This window comes from Gobio gobio (assembly GCF_949357685.1).
Source record: "Gobio gobio genome assembly, chromosome: 5".
Classification (NCBI taxonomy): Eukaryota; Metazoa; Chordata; class Actinopteri; order Cypriniformes; family Gobionidae; genus Gobio; species Gobio gobio.
Genome location: NC_137101.1, coordinates 6,886,394 through 6,904,168, shown reverse-complemented (window position 1 = coordinate 6,904,168; position 17,775 = coordinate 6,886,394). Strand labels below are relative to the sequence as shown.

General features: G+C 41.0%; 1 protein-coding gene across 1 annotated transcript; it reads right to left on the bottom strand.

Moving 5' to 3' along the window:
• Window positions 1-7,311: 7,311 nt before the first annotated feature.
• On the bottom strand, window positions 7,312-14,850 carry fgf6b (fibroblast growth factor 6b; the record flags this gene model as incomplete). The annotated part of the gene is made up of 3 exons (XM_079816899.1): window positions 7,312-7,488; window positions 13,963-14,066; window positions 14,502-14,850. 3 exons carry the CDS (start codon window positions 14,848-14,850, stop codon window positions 7,312-7,314), a joined length of 630 nt encoding a protein of 209 aa, XP_079673025.1.
• Between the last annotated feature and the right edge of the window lie 2,925 nt (window positions 14,851-17,775).

Below are 17,775 nucleotides of genomic sequence, written 5' to 3'. Positions count from 1 at the left end.
TTGGTCTATACGGCTAATTTTGCCCTTCATGACAACTGTGAGGGGGGTGAATTTTTTAATAACTCATTCGTTTACATTATATAAAGCATTAAAGTTCTGCATAATTAAGGGCGTAACACTTTGAGTGACAGGTGGATAGCCATTTATCTGCTGTCTGTTAGTCATCGCGTCACTTCAGCTCCGCCCACGTCCCGTCTTTTTGCCCATTTTCTATTATCCGGGAGTGGCAACGGCCAGCTCGACCCTACTTTACACTTCAAAACTGCTCATCAGAATCGCATGGGTGACGTCACGGACACTACGTCCATATTTTTTTTACAATCTGCGGTTGTAACGTACATAATACATAACACATACAAACATAAATTTGTTCTTCACTCACCGAAATTGAATCGGAATGATCAGGGAGCTGAGTGAAATACTTCACACCGCATGCTAAAGAGAATAAACGGCAAAACAGTCAACAAAAACTTAATCGGGTGAGTGAATGTCATTTAACGGAAGTTGTGCGTTATATTTTGACAGACATTTTTTAAACACACAAACTACACATTCTGGCTCTGACATTCCTGATTTGAATATTTCCAATCATTTTCAGTTCTTTTTTAATACATTTGGCAATAGATGAACTGTTAAATGATTGATCTTGAGACGAGTCCCTGTAGTCGTCCAATTTCACTCTCATACGCTGATGTAATAAACTAGACAGGTGATTATTATAAAATGTAGTTTGATCTTCATTTAATTACCCCGTAGCAGATTTTGACTCCTTTTTTTTATGTCCCTTTGTCTAATTTGTCTGTTTACAAATTGAAGTAGCTTATGTATTGAAGTATGTAATGTGATCGTGACAAAAAATAAAAAAGTCCAGAAATCACACTAAATGATTAATGACCCCCCTCAGACACAGGGGTCTTTCCTCTCACTGTAACAGGATCAGCCACACAAAGCCATTTCAAAACACAAACACTGCAAAGCCCATTCTAATGCCCAGTGCTCCAAAGATTCCCGAAAGCCTCCCTCCATATGCGAGGAGGATTCAGACGGTGACAGCCTGCAGTCATTCATGCACATACGTTTTTCTCATGAGCGTTAAGAGTCCCGAGTCTACCAGGAAACCGGTGTCTATATTCTATGCCCAATAAACATTTTTACAGCTGTTGCTATAAATCCAAGCGACATACATCAGCAGATGAGAAGGCTCCGATTCCCAAATGTTCACGCACATCGCTCATTCTTCACAGTCTTAGAAACAAAAAAGCTTCAGTGAGGTTCTATATAGAACCCTAGGGTTCTTGACTCAACCAAAAAGGTCTTAGATGATTGCGAAATACTTTCAAATTTAACGTGTTATTTCAATATTTCGCTAGTGATAAAGCATGTTAAAGCTTAAATTAAAAATGAATTAAAACATTCATAAAATAATGCATGATGGAACCCCTGAAAGGTTCTAAAATGGAGCACCGTTAAGGTTCTATATAGAACCTTTTCTTCTAAGAGTGTGGTCACAGTCAGGGCACAAATTAAAGAAACTCCATTCTTAACACTTCATTAGTGCTCAAGATTTTACAACACATTCAGACATGTATTAAAATAGATTTATAGGTCGACCTAAACCATGCAGTATAGTTTGCTTAACTGATTAATCCAGGATCTGAATTAATTCATTAATTTAAAATACGGTTCTAATGAAGCCAAAATGTTAGCTGATCCACTGACATCCTTAAATGTGTATGAAAAGCTATTAAATAGTGACATTTATGTCTTATAAATGTGTTTTATTGTACGTGTCTCACTGGGACTCACAGTGATATGAATTCCGAGGCACATCAGCTAAATACAGTCCTCAATGGCACAGCAGAAAAACCAGAAGAAATGTGCTAATGTACAAGTAATGACATCTTTTAACAGATGAGACCACAAAACAAGCAGCCTGGCAGAGGCGAGAAATGATTGGCCTTTTTTTTTTTGTCTCCCTAAAGTATTGCGTCAGTCCTGCAGAGGTCTGTCCTGATATATTCAACTGCGACACAAGTGTTACACAAGTGTTAAAGTGGCCCTCTTGTGCGTTTTTTTGAATATTGCCTCCCATGCAGTGTGTAATATGGTTGTTTGCGAATGTAAAAGGACTGCCAAGTTTTAAAGATCGAATAAAAAGGGTTGTCTCCTAAAAGAAAGAATCGATTCTGGACTGCCTGAAATGAGTCGTCAGCAATTCCAGTCTCACTTCCTGTTGCATACCTACACAACAATCTAACAAAGATACATAATGCCTGCCTATGGTCTTCATTGGCTGCCCGTGAACGATGTCTACTTTGACCTCTAGTTGTAGCTGAGACTGGAAGTGTTTGGGTCGTGTTGTCGACATGTCGAGAAGACGCTGTTTTCTGCACTGCGAAAGCAAATCCACTTTGGGATGAGGACTCAAGGTGATGATACATGGGGCAACTTTTTTGAGCAATGTTGCTTGGCCACTTTCCCATTGGGAATGGGCACCACATTTCTATCTGGATACTTTAGATCGGTTATGGGCCCTGTGTCTTACCTGGTCGCCTGTTGACGGCAACATTGCCAAGTAACATTGCTCAAAAAGTTGCCCTGTGTATCATCACCATCAGGCTCGAATATTATGGTAAAACCGACGCCATTGTTACTGTTTGTTTCACTGTGCATCAAACACTTAGGAAGCCGAAACAGTAGTGGGCGTTTTGTTTCTGACATGCTGTAAGCGGACCAATCACAACAGGCCGTCTGACCAATCAGAGGAGAGTAGACCAATCACAACAGACTGGGCCATCTGACCATACAGAGGAGAATAGACCAATCACAACAGACTGGGCCGTTTGACCAATCAGAGGAGAGTAGACCAATCACAACAGACTGGGCCGTTTGACCAATCAGAGGAGAGTAGACCAATCACAACAGACTGGGCTATCTGACCAATCAGAGCAGAGTAGACCAATCACAACAGACTGGGCCATCTTATACTCTAAAAAATGCTGGGTTAAAAATAACCCAAGTTGGGTTGAAAATGGACTAACCCAGCAATTGGGTTGGTTTAACCCAGCATTTGGGTTGTTTTAACCCAGCGTTTGGGTTAAATGTTTGCTTAAAACAACCCAATTGCTGGGATAAAACAACCCAATCGCTGGGTTAAAACAACCCAATTGCTGGGTTAGTCCATTTTCAACCCAACTTGGGTTATTTTTAACTCAGCATTTTTTAGAGTATAAGATGGCCCAGTCTGTTGTGATTGGTCTACTCTGCTCTGATTGGTCAGATAGCCCAGTCTACTGTGATTGGTCTAATCTGCTCTGGTTGGTCAGATGGCCCAGTCTGTTGTGATTGGTCTACTCTCCTCTGATTGGTCAAACGGCCCAGCATTTTTTAGAGTGTACCAATCAGACCAGAGTAGACCAAACACAACAGACTGGGCCATCTGACAATCAGAGCAGAGTAGACCAAACAGACTGGGATATCTGACCAATCAATCACAGTAGACTGGGCTGTTTGACCAATCAGAGCAGAATAGAGCAATCACAACAGACTGGGTCATCTGACCAATCAGAGCATAGTAGTAGGCGTTTAGTTTCCAACATGCTGTAAGTGGTGGACCAATCACAACAGACTGGGATATCTGACCAATCAGGGCAGAGGAAGCTCTCGGAAAAGAGGGGTTTAGAGAGTCAGAATCTTTGAAGAAATGAGATGATGCTGCAATGAGAAAAATAAAGTGTTTTTTGACCTTGGATGCATGTAAACTTGTTGCAGGAGGAACTTTTAAAATAGCGTAATAGGGGCACTTTAATAACCCAATAAGGTCATATCACTACTGGATTCGGCCAACACAATCTCACTGCAGTTTATAGCTTTTTTAAACTCTGGTGAAGTGTACAATCCCATTTGCACGCTTTAGTACGACAAACTGATGGTTATGTTTAGGGGTGGAGCTTCATGCTTTTTTACCCCTACAAATCATACGTTTATGAATTAATTCATACATAGTCGGCACATCGTAAAATAGTTGTACCACGGGATTGGGTTGGATTTGGCTGATTCGTGGTGATCTGAAGAGTTTAACATCAGGCATGGGACAAGTAAATAGGGACAATTGACTGTATGAAGATGGATGTCTTAGGGAGCAGGAAAGAAATAGCATCCAAACAAATGCTATCAGACTATAATGGACTTGTATTTAAAGAGATTTTGGGATAATGAGAAAAGGAAACGAGACCTTGGACGGACATTTTCGAGCAGTTCAACTCCTGTGCATCGCTATGACCTTGGACTAAAGTTGGATGGAAAACCGGAAAGAACCCTTGTGCTACAGGAATCTCAAGGCTTCTGGGCACCGTGGCTTTTACAAGACTGTCTATGTGCGAGAGGGACATCAACAGCGGGGCATCTGCTCAGGTATTCCACCCCCACCCACGGGGACCCACATACTTCAAACAGATTGAACAAACAACCAGGCCATGGTGTCCCATAAGTCTTTCCAAAATAGTGTCATTCCTTTTGATTTCCCTTTAAGGCAAGACACCCAAGGTGAATAGGGAAAAAATAACCAATAGAGTTCACCATACTTCCTAAGTTGGTGACATTAAGAACTGCAAACGTTTTTTTGTATTACAAGTTTTCTGAAAGTTGTTTAAATATGCTAATGAGGCATTATCTAATTAAATATGTGTTTATTTGCATAACTTTCCAGAATTAACTGGACTAAGCCAGGCGCAAAATCCATCTTTCATTTTGAGGACATATTAGAGTCAAAAGTTTTTACAAAGTGGGTTTTGGATATCTCTTTCTATCACGCCACGAATAAACAAAAATGGCCAATTTTCATGTTTTTAAGAATAAAATGTTGTATAAAATCAGGCAAATTATATATGAACGACCCACTTTGTAAAAACCTTCAGAATATAGTTTTAGCCGTTTTAGCTTAAAATATTCCCAGCTTTACTCGTCGTAAAGTAAAAATGCAGACTACACTTTATTTTAAGGTGACATAGTTACATTGTACTTATTCAAATAAGTACTGAGTAATATTAATTAACTACATGTACTTACTCAAATAAATACTGAGTAATATTAATGTACTTCCTCAAATAAGTACTGAGTAATATTAATGTACTTACTCAAATAAGTACTGAGTAATATTAATGTACTTACTCAAATAAGTACTGAGTAATATTAATGTACTTCCTCAAATAAGTACTGAGTAATATTAATGTACTTCCTCAAATAAGTACTGAGTAATATTAATGTACTTACTCAAATAAGTACTGAGTAATATTAATGTACTTACTCAAATAAGTACTGAGTAATATTAATTAACTACATGTACTTACTCCAATAAGTACTAAGTAATATTAATGTACTTCCTCAAATAAGTACTGAGTGATATCAATTAACTACATGTACTTACTATAAAGTTAGGGTTTGATTTAGGGGTTAGTTTCTTGTAACTATGCATAATTTACTGTTATTACTATAGTACGTACATGTAGTAAAGTAGTAACATCACCTTAAAATAAAGTGCTACCAAAATGCAATTACCACTGGGAACATTTAAGGCTGAGACGGCTTGCCATAGTTTTTATGAGTTTTAAAGTGCTGCTGAAGAGGAGAAAACCTCACAGCCTTTAATGTCCGTCCACTAGCAGTAGTAAGAAAACTGTATTGTAGATCAAGTGTAAAAAAATAAACACATAAAAGTCTATTTTAGATGTCTTTTTTTCCACTAGTCTGAAACAAAACAAAGCCAAATAGCACAAAATCTCCAAATTGAGCAGTGAAAATACAATGTTGTTGCCTGTCGGGTCTTGCCTTAAAGACAAAGCCTGGGTGGGGCAACATTTAATAACAAAAACTGATGCAAACAAAGGCAGACGAACCAAAATCTTGAAAAAACGGTGAGCGTCCCTCAGTTTGGATGCCACACAGCGTCTGCCCTGTAATTACATTTGCATAGAGCAGCAGCGACGAGTGCCACTGCAGTGCCTCTGCAGCAACAGGAAAGAGCCCAGGCTCCACTGCCCTCCTCTACCAGGATTCACACACACACACACACACACAAGAAAACAGGCATCCATATGGACAGGTGCACGCACGCATACACTCACACCAGAAGCAAAAATAAATAAATATATACTGCACGTATTCCCTTGAATCAGATACCATCATTGATGGCAGTGTGCCTTTAGCGACAAGCGACAAAAGCTCTGGGCTACTGGCTTTTTCAGTGCACAGTCAGTATTTACAGTATTTTCATTGGTTTAGAAGAGACGTTCTCATTCACAGCGATGCTTAAAGCTTATTTTCAAGTGCTCCTTTTGTTCAGGCAAACCTGTGAGAAGCAATAGTATAATTGAACCAGCCGTTTTCAGTGTGCGCTTGCATCAGTTCCCCTGTAGATTTCCCTTTTTTTTTTTTCTCCTTGTTGTTTTCCCCCAGGTTTCTTTATAAAAGAAGTTTCAATTGCAAAAACATAAGAAATACTAGTCCAAATCAAACGTACAGCCTCGAAGCTCCAACAGGGGCTCTGCTAGAACAGCGGACGATGCTGAACGCAGCCTCTCGCGACGAAAGGTAAAATAAAGCGGAGATGCACACCCCTCCCCCTCGCCCCTCTCCGGGGCCCTTGTGGGAGAGTCCCCGCGGGGCCCTGGCTAACATATCAGCCCTATTTCTGACGCCCCGGGGCGTTCGGAGCATGCATGTTAAAGGGGCGGTGTGCGGGAATGCCAAGGCACCTCAGCGCAACATGCAGCAAGAGAGAGATCTGCTTTCTTTTAAGTGCTCACACAACCCTACAGCATGAGGAAAAACAACAAAACTGTCAAAGATACAAAAATAAGGACTCAAGTTATGCTTGTGTCGGCTCAGACGGAACTAAAAATAAACAAGCGTTCGTCTCTGCGTCACTTCATGCATCCTTTTAAACCATCTAGGTAGCTCTTTGAGGTAATAAAAAACTGTAAAAAGCAGAGGAGGACTTCCATCATCCATCCCAGAGTCTGTTCAATTCTTGGCAAGCACCTGACTAGGGAAAGGAAGGCCGGGGGAGCCTCCACTTCCATAATCAATAATATATATATATATGTTTGTATATATATAAATAAAAGAAATAAGCAGCGACGGATAGCATATTCAGAGATTCTAATAAAAAGCTGGCCTATCCAAATATACATATAAAAAAAAGAATAAGTACTATTTTGGTGGTGTTCTTGCAGTTCCTTGTAATGTCCGTGTGTCAGTTTTCAGATCTCCCGGGGAGACCAGTGCAAATGAAGATCTATTGCAAGAGTCTGCTCATATTCGAGGGAGGAAGTGGGTGACCGTCATGGCGGTGGTGGCCTTGTTGCCTCTCTTCACTCGGCCGTGTTTGCTGAGAGCGACATAGAATCCCTTGTAAACGGAGGACTCGTAGGCATTGTAGTTATTTGGCAGCAGGGTCTCCTTGAACTTGCATTCATCTTTAAAGGTAGCCTGAAAGGAGGACAAGAGAAGGGATGTGAATGCCGGCATTCGGTCACATGCTCATTTTTGCCCCTGGCGCAAACAAATGAATGAGGCTTCTGTTGAAGGATTTAGTGAACGCATAACCAGGGTTACTGTTGTTTAAACTAACACTATTCAAGCATTCGTGTTCATTTAAATAAAATACAGTTGAATATTAGTTGAAAAACTTAAAGGGATAGTTCACCCAAAAATGAACCCAACCGTAAGACTTTCGTTCATCTTCGGAACACAAATGAAGATCTTTTTAGATAAAATTTGAGAGCTTTCTGTCCCTCCATTGATAGCTACGCAACTACCACTTTGACACTTCAAAAAGTTCATAAAACTAATCCATATGTATCGAGTGGTTTAGTCAAAAATTTTCCGAAGAGACTCGATCACTTTATATGATGAACAGATTGAATTTAGGCTTTTATTCACATATAAACTTTTATCAACTCGCACATCAGTTGTGATAAACGGAAGCTCAAGCACGTTTGCTTGACCAATGAGGTTAATTCTCATGTTATGCATCACGTTTGAGCTTCAGCGAGAACCAATGAGGTTCATTCTTATGTTACGCATCACGTTTGAGCTTCGGCAAGAACCAATGAGGTTCATTCTGGTGTTACGCAGCACGTTTGAGCTTCAGCGAGAACCAATGAGGTTCATTCTGGTGTTACGCATCACGTTTGAGCTTCAGCGAGAACCAATGAGGTTCATTCTCGTGTTACGCATCACGTTTGAGCTTCAGCGAGAACCAATGAGGTTCATTCTGGTGTTACCCAGCACGTTTGAGCTTTAGCGAGAACCAATGAGGTTCATTCTGGTGTTACGCATCACGTTTGAGCTTTAGCGAGAACCAATGAGGTTAATTCTCGTGTTACGCATCATGTTTGAGCTTCAGGGAGAACCAATGAGGTTCATTCTGGTGTTACGCATCACGTTTGAGCTTCAGCAAGAACCAATGAGGTTAATTCTCGTGTTACGCATCATGTTTGAGCTTCAGCGAGAACCAATGAGGTTCATTCTGGTGTTACGCATCACGTTTGAGCTTCAGCGAGAACCAATGAGGTTAATTCTCATGTTACGCAGCAGGTTTGAGCTTCAGCGAGAACCAATGAGGTTCATTCTTGTGTTACGCATCATGTTTGAGCTTCAGCGAGAACCAATGAGGTTCATTCTTGTGTTACGCATCACGTTTGAGCTTCAGCGAGAACCAATGAGGTTAATTCTTGTGTTACGCATCATGTTTGAGCTTCAGCGAGAACCAATGAGGTTCATTCTCGTGTTACGCATCACGTTTGAGCTTCAGCGAGAACCAATGAGGTTCATTCTCGTGTTACGCATCATGTTTGAGCTTCAGCGAGAACCAATAAGGTTCATTCTCATGTTACGCAGCACGTTTGAGCTTCAGCGAGAACCAATGAGGTTCATTCTCGTGTTACGCATCACGTTTGAGCTTCAGCGAGAACCAATGAGGTTCATTCTCGTGTTACGCATCACGTTTGAGCTTCAGCGAGAACCAATGAGGTTCATTCTCGTGTTACGCATCACGTTTGAGCTTCAGCGAGAACCAATGAGGTTCATTCTCGTGTTACGCACAGAGGTGGACAAAGTACACAACTCCATTACTTGAGTAAAAGTAAAAGTACTACTGGTCAAATATTACTCCATTACAAGTGAAAGTTGTAAAGATAGATTTTTACTTAAGTAAAAGTACAGAAGTACTTGCTTTTAAAAGTACTTAAGTATCAAAAGTAAAAGTAAAAGCATTATTTTATTATTTTTGCATTGTTGTATGAATGTACGCTGTTCCATCATGGTGGTTTAAGCCAGTCATGCTCCATCTGACATGCTAGCATACCTTGAACTCATTTACATACTTGTTTAAAAGTTACAAAACTCTTATCAAAGTCAAAATCATACTAGAAAAGAAAGGTTTCTACATTGTGTTTATTTAACAGGATTATGTAAAAACATATTTCTGAAAGGCCTTCAGTTAACATTATTAGTCCAACTACGTTTGCAACTAACATCATTGTCGAATGTTACCTATGCGTTAGCGCTGTATCCACAAGGCTATGGCAACTTGGCGGGTAAATCTATAAAAATAATTTGACCGACCATACTTAAAGGCTTAGTTCACCCAAAAATGAAAATTCTGTCTAAATTACTTACCCTCATGTCGTTCGACACCCGTCAGACCTCCGTTCATCTTCGGAACAGAAATGAAGATATTTTAGTTGAAATCTGATGGCTCTGAAAGGCCTCCATTGGCACAATGCACGGTACACTCTCAAGACCCATAAAAGGTACTAAAGACATCGTTACAAAGTCCATCTCACTACAGTGGTTCTAAAATAACTTTATGAATCGGCGAGAATAGTTTTTGTGCGCAAAAAAACCCTAAATAACGACTTATATAGTGATGACGATTTCAAAACACGGCATCATGAAGCTTCGAAGTGTTATGAATCAGTGAGTCGAATCAGCAGTTCGGATCGCGTGTAAAACCGCCAAACTGCTGAAATTTGGCGATCCAAACTGCTGAATCGACTCACTGATTCATAACGCTTCGAAGCTTCATGATGCCTTGTTTTGAAATCGTCATCACTATACAAGTAGTTGTTTAGGTTTTTTTTGCGCACAAAAACTATTCTCGTCACTCCATAAAGTTATTGTAGAACCACTGTAGTGAGATGGACTTTGTAACGACGTCTTTAGTACCTTTTAAGGGTCTTGAGAGTGAACCGTGCATTGAGCCAATGGAGGCCTTTCAGAGCCATCAGATTTACACTAAAATATCTTCATTTGTGTTCTGAAGGTGAACGGAGGTCTTACGGGTGTCGAACGACATGAGGGTAAGTAATTAATGACAGAATTTTCCTTTTTGGGTGAACGAACCCTTTAATACCAGTGTTAATATTGACAGCAAATTGTGATTTAGTTTTAGTCATAGTCTTTCGACAATAACATTTTAGGCATCTGAATTGTTTTAGTTTTAGTCTAGTTTTAATTAACTATAATACAATTTTAGTAGATTCAATAGACAAAACTTCAGTACTTGTGGTCTGGCGTCTGAGAGGCAGCTTTCTGTGTGCACTTTCGTGTCGTCGCACTTTTTCAGACTTATCCACGTCTGCTCTTCTAAATTTTAACTTTTAAGTCTGACTATGGTTGCGCGCACTGCATCTGGAACTGCCGTCTTCTATTTTGCCATCAATTGATTAGTGTTCAAAAAGTACTTGGAAATCATTGAACTTCATGTGATCCTACAAGAGTGATTACTTATAGGCTGTCTGCAAAAAACAAAAAAAGAATCACATTTTAAAGAAGAAAACAAATCATCCACTGACTTTCAAAGCGGCTACGACTTTCTACTCCGAGGACCTTGATAGAAATGTAGTGGAGTAAAAAGTACGATATTTGTCTTTCAAATGTAGTGAAGTAAAAGTAAAAGTTTCCAGAAAAAATACTACTCAAGGAAAGTACAGATACTCAACAAGTGTACTTAAAGGGTTAGTTCACCCAAAAATGAAAATTCTGTCATTAATTACTTACCCTCATGTCGTTCGACACCCGTAAGACCTCCGTTCATCTTCGGAACACAAATTAAGATATTTTAAACCCTTAAAAGGTACTAAAGACGTCGTTACAAAGTCCATCTCACTACAGTGATTCTAAAATAACTTTATGAATCGGCGATAATAGTTTTTGTGCGCAACATGAAGCTTCAAAGCGTTATGAATCACTGAGCCGAATCATGATTCGGATCGCGTGTCAAACCGCCAAACTGCTGAAATTTGGCGATTCAAACCGCTGAATCGACTCGCTGATTCATAACGCTTCGAAGCTTCATGATGCCGTGTTTTGAAATCGTCATCACTATGTAAGTCGTTATTTAGGGTTTTTTTGCGCACAAAAACTATTGTCGCCGATTCATAAAGTTATTTTAGAACCACTGTAGTGAGATGGACTTTGTAACGACGTCTTTAGTACCTTTTAAGGGTCTTGAGAGTGTAAAGTGCAATTGTGCTAATGGAGGCCTTTCAGAGCCATCAGATTTCAACTAAAATATCTTAATTTCTGTTCCGAAGATGAACGGAGGTCTGACGGGTGTCAAACGACATGAGGGTAAGTTATTAATGACAGAATTTTCATTTTTGGGTGAACTAACCCTTTAAGTACAGTACTCAAGTAAATGTACTTAATGTCCACCTCTGGTTACTTACGCATCACGTTTGAGCTTCAGCGAGAACCAATGAGGTTCATTCTCGTGTTACGCATCATGTTTGAGCTTCAGCGAGAACCAATGAGGTTTATTCTCGTGTTACGCATCACGTTTGAGCTTCAGCGAGAACCAATGAGGTTCATTCTCGTGTTACGCAGCACGTTTGAGCTTCAGCAAGAACCAATGAGGTTCATTCTCGTGTTACGCAGCACGTTTGAGCTTCAGCAAGAACCAATGAGGTTCATTCTCGTGTTACGCAGCACGTTTGAGCTTCAGCAAGAACCAATGAGGTTCATTCTGGTGTCACGCAGCACGTTTGAACTTCAGTGAGAACCAATGAGGTTCATTCTCGTGTTACGCATCACGTTTGAGCTTCAGCAAGAACCAATGAGGTTCATTCTGGTGTTACGCATCACGTTTGAGCTTCAGTGAGAACCAATGAGGTTCATTCTCGTGTAACGCATCACGTTTGAGCTTCAGCGAGAACCAGTGAGGTTCATTCTCGTGTTACGCATCACGTTTGAGCTTCAGCAAGAACCAATGAGGTTCATTCTCGTGTTACGCATCACATTTGAGCTTCAGCAAGAACCAATGAGGTTCATTCTCGTGTTACGCATCACGTTTGAGCTTCAGTGAGAACCAATGAGGTTCATTCTCGTGTTACGCATCACGTTTGAGCTTCAGCAAGAACCAATGAGGTTCATTCTGGTGTTATGCAGCATGTTTGAGCTTCAGCGAGAACCAATGAGGTTCATTCTCGTGTTACGCATCACGTTTGAGCTTCAGCGAGAGTTTCGAGTTTCCACAAAAGGTGGACAGGTTTAGACCTGTCAAGCAGGATCAGTTAAGCTTCTATTTATGTTTGCTGATCAATGTTTATATGTGAATAAAAGCCTAAATTAAATCTGTTCATCATATAAAGTGATCATGTCTCTATAGAAAATGAGGACTAAACCACTCACAAGTGTCAAAGTGGTAGTTGCGTAGCTGTCAATGGAGGGACAGAAAGCTCTCAGATTTTATCAAAAAGATCTTTGTGTTCCGAAGATGAATGAAAGTCTTACGGGTTTGGAATGACATGAGGGTGAGTAATTGATGACAGGATTTTCAGAATTTGGGTGAACTATCCCTATAAGTACTATAAAATATTGGCAACATAAATTGAAACCTAACCTATAGAAATGATCAGTTTTTCAAGTTATCAAGGCTTGACTTTGCACAACACCTGGTAAACGGACAACATATTGAGAAAATACATACAAATGCAAAGAAACTTTCAGGCGAGTCTGGTTCCAATTGACTACAAGAAACCCATTAATTAACCTGAAGTATTAATCTCAAAACTAATCCCTCAGCCAAACAGGTCTTTTAATTTAAAATCACTTGAATCATTTTACTGATCACTACTAGGCGGGCCTGTTTAACAGTCTATACTTTATCTCTGCTTCTCCAGGAGATGCACTTGAAACACTGCAGTTTTGGGACAGAGCTGTCAAGTGCTCATGGGCCCCAAAGGACCAGTGTTGCACTGCGCTTGTCACACATACGCCAAACTTCAGCCAAGCATATCGTTTTCTTTTCAATCCTGGGGTCGCACTTTACATTACGTGTAAATACTGAAATGCATAACACTAATAACCATTACTACAGCTATTAACAATTCAAAACCACAACAATGTGATAATGCAAGCAGCTCCACAACATGTTTCAATGTAAACACATATATTAGCGCTGTTATTGAGGGATCTTAGAACTGCAATTACGCATTACATGTGTGACTGACCTACTAATACTGCCAGCGAATAAAAAGCAACACTGCGTTTGTTTATAGGCTTAATGCAAGTAATTATTATAAACCTTTTGCTAGTGCTCGCGATCCGCTTTGGCTCTGCGCCTGGATCTAATGCACCCTGAGATTTGTTTAATAATAATTTGCAAACGTCAACAAACCAGAGCACATTATATTTATAATGCACGAACAACTGAACGCAGCACACTTCCATCCACGCCGTAAACACTATTATTAGTCGCGCGACCCCCCTCACGTGCCATATGCATGGATCATCAATTACTTGAAAACGCGGTACAATGGAAGGATCACCTGTTTAACACGCACACGCACACACACACACACACACACACACACACATACTCGATGTCTTCGGGGATGCAAAGCATCGCTGCATTGGCTGCAGGCAGAATGAAAGGAGAGTGTTGCGCACACCTACCGTTCCGTACAACCTTCCTCTGCTATTCATCGCGACAAACAGCTCGCTTTTCACTCCGTACAGGCTAACCACTCCTCTGGCCACAGTGGAGATCTCTATGAGACCTGATCAAACAGAACAAGCATGTTACACACAATAAAGCGGCTCCGCGTGACTCAGAACAACAAGGCATGCGGTGGGTGGGACCTCTGCAGGTGCCAATTGTGGATGCGCAAACGGCCTCTCGCGCCACTAGCTACTACATTATTGCCAAAAGACGAACATCCCTCACACACTTTGAGTCGTGCATGTTCTAAGCGCTTCTGGGCCGCTCAAGGAGCCGGTGTAAAAATAAGTTGGCATCTATATCCGTCCCAGCATTCATGTCATGTTTAAGCCCGCGCAGATATTTAGCACTAAGGGATACGGTGTGTTTTAATAGATTTGTCTTCGCCTCCAAAGACAGCGGACTGTGCAAGCACACTGCAAGTGTCGCCTATAAATAATAACGCTCGACGGAGCTCTGCGCAATTAATTGTTGCATTATTCCATGAACTCACTGTACTGGTTCTCATTATGTACACCGTTTATCTTGCCGTCTGGGAGGACCTGAAGATGAAACCCGATGCCTACATTGCAGTACAGCCTCCGCACTCTTTTGATGCCCAGCAAATAGTCATTCTCCCAGTTTTGCTCCGGTCTCTCTCCAGAGATCCCCAGCACGGAGCGGGAGAACAGGCTCTCCCATCGCTTCTCCAGCAAACTTGTCCTATTAGTCCAACTCGGAAGCGGACTGGAGGACACAATCCCAACTAGGAGCAATCCCAAGAGCAGAACGGCAGTCCTTGGCCAGTGTTGCGCGTTGGCCTCGCAGGACATACTGATGAGGAACCTTTGCGCAATGGCCATCGGGTTTACCTTCGGGGCACGTGGTCAAAATTAATGGCACTAAAAATACCCCTCTTCTAGTTTTTCTTCCCTCGGCATGGTGGTGCAGGCTTAATTTAGCGAGGCAGGTCAGGACTTCGGGCATGCGGCGGTGGCCCGAGATGAGAGCAGCAGAAGAGCGGGCAGAGAGCGCGGAGACACAACTTGAGGAGGTGGAGAAGGTGGTGATGATCATGTTTTGCAACTCCGAAGCCTCGGGTCGTGGAGAATGCCACTCACTAAAATCTCCCTCACCTCAAGAGCCATCCTCATCCTTGACATCATATTAGGGGAGGGGGAGGAAGAATAGAGAGAGGGAGAGAGAGAGAGAGAGAAAGTTGCAAGCGGCGAGAGGAACTGGCCGGACTAATGATGATGGGACGCTGCTGTCACTCCACGTGTGAAATGGGGGTCGCATGCTGAGCCCTATTGGACGGCTTGTGCGCGATCATGGGATGCGGTGGGCACTCTGGCAGCGCCCAAATCGGGACGGTGGTCATATGTCTGACAGCCCTGCTTCCTTATTTAGAAGGATGGTGTAAAAACAGTCCACTTGTCATCGGAGAGCAATGGCACCCCTGTCTGTCACATCCCAGGCTGTTTGTGCAGGAAGTTTACACAACGACCCGATTCCAGAATATTGCGCTCTCACAACGCGTGCCGATCACATAACGTCCCCCGTCTCGTGCAGCGTGATGTTTTTATCTTCCGGGAGGCTGCCCGTCTCTTGATGTCACTGCGATGATGCTGAGAAAACGCACCTTCAAGAATGCTCGGAGCGCGCGCAATGTCCGGACGTCAGCAGATGCCGCGCGTCGCTACGCGGCTCCCCAGGTGCGCATTGAGTACAGAGAAGCCGGACTGCTTGACGCTTGAGGAGGCGCTGTCGTTGGCTGTGTGAAAAGCGTCATCGTGTATTAATTCCCTAATAACGTATCATATTAACTAATAAATGTAAAATGTAAATTCATATATTAGGCTAATTACCAAAATATGCAAAGCTACGCACTTCTTTAAATAATCACGTTATTTCAGCAGTTGCCTGAAATAATAGGCTAACAAAAATTAAGTCAAGTCAACCTTATTTATATAGCGTTTTTAACAATGCAGATTGTTTCAAAGCAGCTTTACAGTGTTAAACCGGAAAATAATGCAGCATAATTTTATTCTGCCGTATAGCCATTCTGGAGAAAACGGTGGGCATTAGAACAGTAATTTAGTTTATATGGTTAATTTAGTTTAATAATTAGATTTATTTGGATATTTAGTTGAAAAATTTAGAAAATGTAGTGTCCCCAACTGAGCACGCCAAGCCAGAGGCAACAGTGGCAAGGAAACCAAAACCCCATCAGGTGACCAAATGGAGAAAAATAAACCTTGGGAGAAACCAGGCTCAGTCTTGGTGCCAGTTCTCCTCTGGCCAATTAACAAGCAGCGTATGATTATTATTCTGGAAACTTTACAGGTCAGAATACATCGGGATATTCGAAGGATCGGAGGCAACACGCCGGAGACGGGTTTATTGAGGATGATATGTTGATTAAATTATTATTAAAGTGCAATATTCGAAAGATCGGAGGCAACACGCTGGAGACGGGTTTATTGAGGATGACATATCGATTTAAGTATTATTAAATTGTAATATTCGAACAATCGGAGTCATCACGCCGGATATCAATACAGTTTCAATTAAAACTAATGGCAAACCACAACCGATAAATAATTTGTTGTTTTTATATTGTCCCATTAGTGTCATTTATAGATCTAATATATCGTTCTGTTTTGCTATTGGTCAATCACATGTGAGCGACAGGTTGCCCCGCCCTCGCAGCACTAAACACGTCATCCGAGAAGAGACGTCAAGAGTGACGGGAAGTTAAAACATATTCCATCAAGCAATAGCTTTAGTGTAGCTCAAAAAGTAGAGCATCGCGCTAGCAACGCCAAGGTCATGGGTTCGATTCCCAGGGAAAGCAAGAATGGACAAAATGTAAAAATGTGTACCTTGAATGCAATGTCGGTCGCTTTGGATAAAAGCGTCTGCCAAATGCATAAATGTAAATGTAAATGTAAAATAAGAATGGTCAGTTTTGATTTAATGGCGACCTTAACAGAATCGTTTAGGATTGACAGCTGTCATTCAGCAGAGCAGGCTAATTGCTCGAAGAAGAACTGCAGTGTGTAGCGATAAAATTAAAAGTCATGACTTGAACATTTGTCGCAGAGTAGTCATTAGCTGTCACACATCTTGCTAAACAGTGACAGCCTAATTAGCAAAGAAATCTTACATCAGTACAAAAATACCTAGACTTCTGACTCCTTCCCCATCAACACGAGCAGACCAGCACATGCTACAATAATCAGCACGAGTGCAGGGCCTTCACGTCTGTATGCATGGTTGTAACATTTTTGACCTTTCTGTCTATATCTTGGAGTACATTTAAGCCAGTGTGTTCAAAATATGATTTACAAGTGTCTGCTATTAAATGACATAGCTATTATCTTTGCAACACAAACAGAAAATGCATGGTTTAGTTTCAAACACGAGGAGTGAAATGTTACAACTCACCCTATACTCTTAGTTGTAACATGCCCTGGGGTGAGATGTAACATTATGATATCCACCCGGGTGATATGTAACATAATGAAATAAGGATTATGACAAAAAATGGATTTTGAAAGCTTTTTGTTCCATAAGTTCCAAAGTCAAGTTTAAGACTTTATAAGACCTTTTTAAGACCATTATTCATTCAATTTAAGACCTATTTAAAGGAAATGCAGTCACGAAATTACTTGCAAAGTAAATTAATTTATTCAAATTGAACAAATCGATAAATTTGCACTGATTTTTGAGATCAAAATTACTGAATTTGTGGTGGTAATTTCCAGAAATGTGCATAATTAGGA